Source organism: Ruditapes philippinarum, unplaced genomic scaffold (genome assembly GCF_026571515.1).
Source record: "Ruditapes philippinarum isolate M1 unplaced genomic scaffold, ASM2657151v2 ctg16931_1_1_1_1, whole genome shotgun sequence".
NCBI classification, from domain to species: Eukaryota; Metazoa; Mollusca; class Bivalvia; order Venerida; family Veneridae; genus Ruditapes; species Ruditapes philippinarum.
This window is the reverse complement of record NW_026855226.1, coordinates 4,840-15,250: the sequence shown is the minus strand read 5'-3', so window position 1 is coordinate 15,250 and position 10,411 is coordinate 4,840. Positions and strand designations below refer to the sequence as shown.

General features: G+C 34.3%; 1 protein-coding gene and 1 long non-coding RNA gene across 2 annotated transcripts; one reads left to right on the top strand and one right to left on the bottom strand.

Annotated features, from left to right (window-relative positions):
* Positions 1-6,428: 6,428 nt before the first annotated feature.
* Positions 6,429-8,095, bottom strand: LOC132742559 (E3 ubiquitin-protein ligase DZIP3-like). The gene is made up of 3 exons (XM_060730997.1): positions 7,669-8,095; positions 7,055-7,126; positions 6,429-6,559 (listed from the first exon to the last, which is right to left on the bottom strand). The coding sequence occupies exons 1-3, from the start codon at positions 8,056-8,058 to the stop codon at positions 6,485-6,487; spliced, it is 537 nt and encodes a 178-aa protein (XP_060586980.1). The 5' UTR covers positions 8,059-8,095; the 3' UTR covers positions 6,429-6,484.
* Positions 8,096-8,934: 839 nt separating this feature from the next.
* Positions 8,935-10,027, top strand: LOC132742558 (uncharacterized). The gene is made up of 3 exons (XR_009627442.1): positions 8,935-9,161; positions 9,342-9,584; positions 9,899-10,027. It is a non-coding gene; the product is annotated as an uncharacterized LOC132742558 (long non-coding RNA).
* Positions 10,028-10,411: the final 384 nt, after the last annotated feature.

Sequence of the window (10,411 nt, the reverse complement as noted above, 5' to 3'; positions counted from 1 at the left end):
TGGGGCGGGGCCAATTTTGACCCCAGGGCTTTTATTTGAACAAACTTGGTAGACATCCATTAGAACATATTAAATGCCAAATGTCTAAGCTCTAGCTCTTTGGGTTTTTTAGAAGAAGATTTTTTTAAGTTTTTACTATATGCATATAAGGAAAATCAATGACCCCCTGGGGCGGGCCAATTTTGACCCCAGGGGCTTTTATTTGAACAATCTTGGTAGACACGATTAGAAGATGTTTCATGCTAAATATCTTAGTTCTAGCTCTTTGGGTTCTTTAAAAGAATTTTTTTTTAAGTTTTTAGTATATGCATATAGGGAAAATCAATGACCCCCAGGGGCGGGGCCAATTTTGACCCCAGGGCTTTTATTTGAACAAAACTTGGTAGACATCCATTAGAAACATGTTTCATGCCAAATATCTAAGCTCTAGCTCTTTCGTTTTTTTAGAAGAAGATTTTTTTAAGTTTTTACTATATGCATATAGGGAAAATCAATGACCCCCTGGGACGGGGCCAATTTTGACCCCAGGGCTTTTATTTGAATAATCTTGGTATACACTCATTAGAAGATGTTTCATGCTTAATATCTTAGCTCTAGCTCTTTGGGTTCTTTAAAAAGAAGATTTTTTTAAAGTTTTTTACTATATGCATATAGGGAAAATCAATCAACCCCCTCGGGCGGGGCCAATTTTTCTTGACCCCAGGGATTTTTATTTGAACAATCTTGGTAGACACTCACTAGAAGATGTTTCATGCCAAATATCTAAGCTCTAGCTCTTTGGGTTTTCTAGAAGAAGATGTTTAAAGTTTTTTCTTTTGGTTGCCATGGCAACCAGAGTTCTGCATCGGAATGGAATTCTTTGAACAACTTTGTTAAGGCTTCACACAAGGAACATCCTCTGTGAAGTTTCATTATGATCTGCCTTATGGTTCAGAGGAGATGTCGTTTGAAAAAGTGTGAAGCGGACAACGTACGACGGACGACGGACGGACGTACGACGGACGACGGACGAAGAGTGATCCTAATAGCTCACCCTGAGGCATATGCTAGGTGAGGCTAAAAAAACAAAAAGCTAAAGCTAACAATATAAATAATGAAAGCGTCTTCAAGTGAATGTCTACCATAAAAGCCAGGGGTCAAAATTGGGCCCCGCCCAGAAAGGCCATTAAAATTTTCTCTACGAATGTAGTAAAAACTTAATAAATTCTTCTTTTAAAATATCCACATTAGCATGAAACATCCTCTAGTTTTGTTTCAACCAAGAATATGCTTTTGTAAAACATGTTATGCCCTATCGGCAGCCAATTAGTCATGTGATTCAGGTTATTATGCATGACTTCTGACCTAGTGAACAAAAAATCAATAAGGGTTATCTACTGGTCATGAAAAAGCTAGTCACAAGGGTAATAATTATTGTGACCGCATAGCAGCAATTTAAGTGATTACAAATTTTACCAAATAATATATGCATTACATTTTATGAATCATGTAGGCCTCATTAATGGCAGCCAAGTTTTTATATATTAATAAGACCTTCAAAATGTGGTATACGAAAAATGCTTTTAAAAAAATTAAATATAAAAATATCAACAAAGGCCAACTTCTTGAGTTGTTGGAGTTGTTTGGTCAGAAACCATTTTTAAAGTACAAAGTCAATATGACACTGACAACCCCTTGGACCCTAAAAAACAAAAAGGGGTCATCTACTGGCCAAGACCAATGCACCTTCAAATATTGAGGGCCAGCAGCTATGGGCTTGTCAAGTTATTGATCGAAACCCGTTTTCAACTACAAGGTTAATGGAACTTGACCTTTTGACTCCTTGACCCAAAATCATAAGGGTCATCTTATTGTCAAGTCTTATGGCACCTACGAAGTTTGGGGGGCCAACAAATCATGGATGTCAAGTTAATGATTGTTAGCCCGTTTTTTACCAACAAGATAAATATGACCTTGAACTTTGACCCCTTAACCCCAAAATCAATAGGGGTCCTTTTCCTGGTTATGAGCAAATCATATTACTAAGTTTGAAGTTCGCAGTCCTCAAACGTTCTTTTATTTATTGATCGGAAACTGTTTTTTTTATCCCCTTAGGTCAATGTGACCTAAGACCTTTGACCTTCAAAATTAATAGGGGTCATCTGCTGGTCAATGAACAATCATTTTTTTTCCCCATATACCCGTGATTAAAGTTTCATGGCCTAAGAGTTCTCTAGTTATTGATCGGAAACCGATTTTACCTACAAGGTCAATGTGACCTTCATCTTTGACCCCTTAACCCCTAAAATCCAATAGGGGCATCTGCTTGTAATGATCAATCATCATCCCAAGTTTTAAAGTTCCTAGGTGTTAGCGTTCATTAGTTATTGATCGGACACGGTTTTTAATAACAAGGCAATGTGACCTTGACCTTTGACCTCTTGACCCCAAAATCAATAGGGGTCATCTACTTGTCATGACCAATCATCATTACGAAGTTTGAAGTTCCTAGGTCTAAGCGTTATTTAGTTATTTACACGTAATCTGAAACGTTTTTACTTACAAGGTCAACGTGACCTTTGACCTCTTGACCCCAAAATCAATAGGGGTCATCTGACCAATCATTTTTCCAAGATGAAATTCCTAGGCCAATGTTTTTTTAGTTATTTATCGGAAACCATTTTTAAGTACAAAGTCAATATGACACTGACGACCCCTTGACCCCAAAATCAAAGGGGTCATCTACTGGCCAAGACCAATGCACCTTCAAAGTTTGAGGGCCAGCAGCTATGGGCTTGTAAAGTTATTGATCGAAACCCGTTTCAACTACAAGGTTAATATGAACTTGACCTTTGACTCCTTGACCCCAAAATCAATAAGGGTCCATCTTATTGTCAAGTCTTATGCACCTACGAAGTTTGGGGGCCAACAAATCATGGGTGATGTCAAGTTAATGATTGTTAGCCGTTTTTACCAACAAGATAAATATGACCTTGAACTTTGAACCCTTAACCCCAAAATCAATAGGGGTCCTTTTCCTGGTCCATGAGCAATCATATTACCAAAGTTTGAAGTTCGTAGTCCTCAACGTTCTTCATTTATTGATCGGAAACTGTTTATTTTATCCCTTAGGTCAATGTGACCTAGACCTTTGACCTCAAAATCAATAGGGGGTCATCTGCTGGTCATGAACAATCATTATACCGTGATTTAAAGTTCCTAGGCCTAAGAGTTCTCTAGTTATTGATCGGAAAACCGTTTTTACCTACAAGGTCAATGTGACCTTCATCTTTGACCCCTTAACCCCAAAAATCAATACGGGGGAATCTGCTTGTAATGATCTATCATCATACCAAGTTTAAAGTTCCTAGGTGTTAGCGTTCATTAGTTATTGATCGGACACGGGTTTTTAATAAACAAGGCAATGTGACCTTGACCTTTGACCTCTTGCCCCAAAATCAATAGGGGCATCTACTTATCATGACCAATCATCATACGAAGTTTGAAGTTCCTAGTTTCTAAGCGTTATTTAGTTATTACACGTAATTGGAAACCGTTTTTACTTACAAAGGTCAACGTGACCTTTACCTTTGACCTCTTGACCCCAAAATCAATTAGGGGTCATCTGACCAATCATTTTTCCAAGATGAAATTCCTAGGCCAATGTTTTTTTTAAGTTATTTATCGGAAACCATTTTTACTAACAAGGTCAATGTGACCTTGACCTTTGACCCAAAAATCAATAGGGGTCATCGGTTTGTCATGACCAATCATCATACGAAGTTTGAAGTTCCCTAGGCCTAAGCGTTCTTTAGTAATCACTTGGAAACCAATTGCTCTACGGACCGACGGACAGACCGACAGACAAATGCAAAGCAATATACCTCCTCTTCTTTGAAGTAGGGGCATAATAATAATACCTGTAACAAGTTGGTCAAAATTCTTTGATTTTCCTTATGTACACATCTTTTGAAACTTAGCTTTACCTCAGCTATAGCAACCAGTATAGTTTTTACATTTGCACTATTTCAGATGCTTATTTATCAGTTCAAGATTTAGATTTTATAATTGCTTTTTTTATAGTTTACAATATTACTTGTTCCTTGTCATGGAGCGTTTTTATATTCAGGCGAGCGATTTCAGGGTCATCATGGCCCTCTTGTTTCTGTAATTTGTAACTGGCTAAACTTTTTTTAATTTATAAATGGATGAACTTCGTATAAAAACACATCTTTTAGGTTAGCACCTTCGTGTATTTCAATCTCAAACTTAACCTTGACTAATGTGTTACCATGACCTTTAAGGTCAAATTATTTCATTTTCACCGTTTATCGCCACTATTGGCTGTAACTTTGTAATTAATAGATGGATTGTTTTCATACTCGGATAAAACAATCTTTTGGACAAGACATTCTAAAAGGTTGAACTGACCTTGACCTTGAGCTTAGAATGACATTGAATGTCAAGATCAAATAATTAAATTTCGATTAATTTTCCATAATAGTTAATTATGTTACGGTTTTGTTTCTTATACGGACAAAACAATACTTGTGACCAAACATTTACATGCAAAAAAATAAGATATGACCTTGATATTTATATTGCATTGACCTTCAAATGATTGAATTTTGATTATATTTTCTTAAGTTTGTCATCTATTTATGGAATGGATTCATGCTTGGACAAAACAACAAGTGTGACTAGGCAAGACCTAGTAAAATTAAAAAAAGACAATTTTTTTCTTTTTACTTTTCTTGTAAGAATTGTTAATTTGTTTGCTTTTTGAAATTGCAAAAAGTCTAGCGTTGCCCCTACCGGTGGTGGCTTTTTTTTAAGTAAAGGTAATCTTTAAGTACTCGTAATAGGCAGATCCAACGGATTAAATGTTGACTTACTGATCCTGTAACATAATTTTTTATGGTTTTAAATCATCAATATGATTGATCAATATTGTAGGCTCCCAAAAAGCATTATTTATAAAGATATTACCGAATTTTACATTTCATGTAAATAAAGGCAGGTAATCAGAAATTTATTTTCAATAAAGTTTACGTCAAATTTTACAATAATAAATGAATGCATATATTGAAATGATGACATATAATGTGCATAAATATTTGCAGTACATATTTTACATATTTCTAAGATGTTTGAAAAATTGTTTTATTTGCATAATTATGTACATACATATAATTTCACTTAGTGTGGTTAACCACTTTTATCAGTTTATTAATAAATCAATACTAGTATTCCTCTATCTTTTAATGATATGTTTAGTTTTACTCAGATTCATGACTTAACAAAAAACAAATTTACATTGTACATATTGTGTAAATTTATTGATCTACGCTAATTGAACAAAATAGATCTAGAATTATAAGTTAATGCTTATAAGAAATTTGAAATATTAAAGGAGTTTGATAAATGGAAATATCTCTTTTCAAATAGAATTTATTTTCAGTGTGCTGTCAAAGATGCAAAGATAGATGGACACAAGTATTTTATTATAAATTATATACATGTATTGTAAGCGCTTTTCGTACTCTTGTACTTTAGTCATAAATTCATGAAATAACCCACCTGTCTGTGTCGTCTTTTGCGACCTCTTCAAGGTCTTCCTGTACTTTTATTATATCTATTCCCTTTACGTCATCAAGGTCATTCTTTACTTCAGTAATATTTCCTTTTACGACATCCATGTCACTCTTTACTTCAGCAACATTTTCTTTAACGTCATCAAGGTGACCCTTTACTTCAGCAACATTTTCTTTCACGTCATCCATGTCACTCTTTACTTCAAAAACATTTTCTTTCACGCCATGAATGTGACCCGTTACTTCAGCAACATTTTCTTTCACGTCATGAAGGTGACCCTTTACTTTAGCAACATTTTCTTTCACATCATCAAGGTTAGCCGTTCTTACTTCAGCAACATTTTCTTTCACGTCATCAAGGTTACCCGTTACTTCAGCAACAAATGCTTTCACATCATCGAGGTGACCCTTTCCTTCAGCAAACATTTTCTTTCACGTCATCAAGGTCACTCTTTTACTTCAGCAAACATTTTCTTTTCACTTCATCAAGGTGACCCTTTAGTTCAGCAACATTTTCTTGCACGTCGTCAAGGTGACCCTTTACTTCAGCAACATTTTCTTTCACGTCATCAAGGTCACTTTTTACTTCATCAACATTTTCTTCCACTATATCAAGGTCACTTTTTACTTCAGCAACATTTTCTTTCACGTCATCAAGGTCACTCTTAATTTCAGTAACATTATCTTTTACGTCATCAAGGTCGCTCTTTACTTCAGTTTACATTTTCTTTCACATCATCAAGGTCACTCTTAATTTCAGTAACATTTTCTTTCATATTCACCAAGGTCACTTTTTACTTCATTAACATTTTCTTTTACGTCTCCCATTTCCTGTTTTAGTCGATCAACATCTGCTTCATAGTCCTTGCATTTTCTTTATTTCTTCATTTATCCTTCTTTCTTCCTCTGGATCAAGAGAACACGACTTGAAATCGGCAAGTGTTTTGATGCATATTGAGAGCGGGAGTGTTTTGTCGAATAAGTATCTAAAAACCGAATGTTGATAGGAATTGTGAATTTAGCATTTGTTTTTATACCAGTTTTCAATTTTATTTTCAAGTTATTGCTTTTTGTTTATTTGTATTATATTACTGCTTTATCGGTCACTATTTGAAGATATTCATATGAAGAGAGCACTTATTTTTATGATTATATAAATTTGATGAAGAAAATAAAGAAAAAAAAACATATTCATAAATACAACCTTGACACAAACTAATTTTAATGTCTTTATTATTCATGACAATATTTTTTATACAAATCTATAAGAATATTTTTAGAAAATACTCATATGATGTAAAAAACTTAAGTTGATACAAAGTTATCCCTGAAAACAAGTATATATACCATAAACAGTAAAAACATTTTTTTTTTGTTCAAAGGAATAAAGTAAATTTAAATAAAACTCTGTAGAATTTTCAAACGAATGCATCGGAATGTATTAAAGAGAAGGAAACAACGTTTTAACCCTCTACGCTTACCTGCTCGATTTCATTCCACAAAGTTGTAAACTCATTTTGTTCTATTCCAGTTGTTGTTGACATATGACAGATCTGCAATAAATACTCAATTTTTAGTAATGCAGAAAAAAGCCCCGTAGGTATAAATAGACTGGAACATGTTTCTGTCGAAGTTTAGGTGAAAAGGGATTGTGCAAACTTCTTTAAGTTGTAGGTGTAAGGGTATACAAGTTATTGTTGACACAAAACATATGATAAAATAAAAAGAATTATATTTGCTAAAAAATATATTTAATATACTTAAAGTACAATGAAGTTTAAATAAATAAGATCAATCAACTTATAACGTTTCAGGTCACTAACATTTAAGTATTATTTCAGATCATCATTGTATGCAATCCACAAATATCGCGAAGTAATTGATAATTTATTTTACGTCCTTTTCTTAATAACATGTACTTACATGCTGTCAAATATGTTAATACAGAACTAAGATATCCGTTTTACTTTTCGTTAGTTTAAGCATTTAAAATATAATTGTTGTATAAGAGGTGTTCATCTGGTTGCTTCTTTTGCATGTTTACACAAAAGATTTCATACAAATATATCAACAACTTTTGTCATATCATACTTACTTTATTCCGGAAATTTCTCAAACGACATATATCTGCCTCAACTGTTAAATCGGTTTCTGCAGGTGTCGCATTCCATTTAAATTTCTTATTCAAACCGAAACATTTAAGGTTTGCAAGAAGGCAACTGATAAGCGTGATGTCCATATCTGCTGTAGTTGGCTCTTGACCGCCCATTGGGAACAATAGGTCATATTGATCCTGTGTGATAACGTTGTTGCCATGCAATCGTGTAATTTTTGACCTTTCATTATTAAGACATGTCTTTAAAGTTATGCCTTTGGCAGCTATTGTCTGATCAAGTATACTTCTCAATACAAGCAGGCCTCCATCTATTATAAGAATTTGCAAACGGAATAGATGTATCCGATTTTCTGGATCTCCAGATGCCATTTTAGTCTTCTTGATTTCTCACATATTTACCATAGCCACATCTATTAATAAATAAACAAAACAAATATTTTAGGTTATTTGAAAATCGGTTTATCAGTATTATAAAAATAAGGCTTTGGAAGCCTTGGACAGTGTTAATATTATTGTTCTGCTTTTCCGATCTTTTAGATCTGTCGGGAGTTTAATAGAAATATCAAATAATTTAGATTAAAAAAATAGTGGATATTTGAATGATGTTCCTAAATAATTGGTATGTTTAGATATACTACACCTCTATCAAAGGTTGTTTTGCCTTTGACTTCAGGAATTCCTTGAATCTTTTATGGCTTAGTCCATGTTCGATATATTTGATACAATCATAGAATATCAGAAAAAAATCAACTAGAACTATCGCTGAATGTGATTCATACCCCACCAATGTCCTTGACAGAAGACAACTTGGAAATGTGGTTAAATATGGGAATAACTTTAGTGGCACAAATACATATACATAACAAGGAACATCGCAATGCGATGCAACCAGGTTTTCAGCAAAATATTTCACAGAAGCTTTGTCATGAAGGGGCATTTGTTTTTAATTGAACTTTTAGGAGGAATTATGGCTTTTTTAATATTCCTCAAACAAAAATGATTGAGAAATTTTATGTTGTCTATTCGCCTTTTTTTCCCAAATATTTTAGAAAGGTAAACAGTACTTTATTTTTGCTTAATTTTTGCATTTTATGCGTCTCTTGTCATTTTCTTTTGTCAACAATATTGGCGTGTGGTGTTTTGTGCGATATCAAGAAAAGTATGTTCACAATTTTAAAAAAAATACTTGAATGATGTCTTGGGAGAAACAATTAGGAATTTAGTGAGCGCCAGGGCACTTTGATGACAAAGCTTCTGTGAAAGTTTGGTCAAAATCCATTGAGAAATGTAGGAGAAGTTGCGCACTGTAGAAATTGTTCACTATATATTCTGTATAAGGAAAAAATATATACAAAGGGCCATAATTCGGTCAAATATTATCCAATCACAAAACCCCAACAATATGTGCCAGGCACTTGATAACAAAGCTTCTAAGAAAGTTTGGTCAAAATCCGTTGAGAAATGTAGGAGGAGTTTGAGCACAGAAGAAATTGTTCTCTATATATTCTGTATAAGGAAAAAAATATACAAAGGGCCATAATTCGGTCAAATATTATTCCAATCACAAAACCCCGACAATATGTGCCAGGCACTTGATAACAAAAAGCTTCTAAGAAAGTTTGGTCAAAATCCGTTGAGAAATGTAGGAGGAGGTTGCGCACAGAAGAAATTGTTCACTATATATTCTGTATAAGGAAAAAAAAACAAAGGGCCATAATTAGGTCAAATATATAACCAATTGCAAAACCCTGGCAATATGTGACAGGGCACTTGATGACAAAGCTTCTGAGAAAGTTTGGTCAAAATCCGTTGAGAAATGTAGGAGGAGTTGCGCACAGAAGAAATTGTTCACTATATATTTTATATAAGGAAAAAAAACAAAGGGCCATAATTAGGTCAAGGCACTTGATAACAAAGCTTCTAAGAAAGTTTGGTCAAAATCCGTTGAGAAATGTAGGAGGAGTTGCGCACAGAAGAAATTGTTCACTATATATTCTATGTAAGGAAAAAAAAAACAAAGGGCCATAATTAGGTCAAATATATATACCAATTGCAAAACCCTGGCAATATGTGACAGGGCACTTGATGACAAAGCTTCTGAGAAAGTTTGGGTCAAAATCCGTTGAGAAATGTAGGAGGAGTTGCGCACAGAAGAAATTGTTCACTATATATTTTATATAAGGAAAAAAAAACAAAGGGCCATAATTAGGTCAAATATTATCTAATCGCAAAACCCCGACAATATGCGCCAGGGCACTTGATGACAAAGCTTCTGTGAAAGTTTGGTCAAAATCCGTTCAGAAATGTAGGAGGAGTTGCGCACAGAAGAAATTGTTTACGCCCGCCCGCCCGTCGCGCCCGCCCGCCCGTCCGCCCGCCCGCCCGACCGCCCGCCCGCCGACATACCTCAATCTAATAACCAGTTTTTTCCTTCGGAAAACCTGGTTAAAAAGGAATTATCATTCAATTTGGTGAAAAAAGACTAATTGTACTGGTAATAGTATAAATATATATTGTCAAATCATGTTTGTAACAGTTAAAAATAACGTTTCATTTTTCAAATGTACTGAACACTTTCTAAGTCAATTTTTGGCCTTCAAGTGTGGCCTTGACCTTAAACTGGCAAAAGAGTAAGATGAGTGCTGCACATGGCCTAGTTTGGGTGAACATTTGAGTAAAGTTAGTAAATAATTTATAGAGCGGACATGACATATTGTCTGGT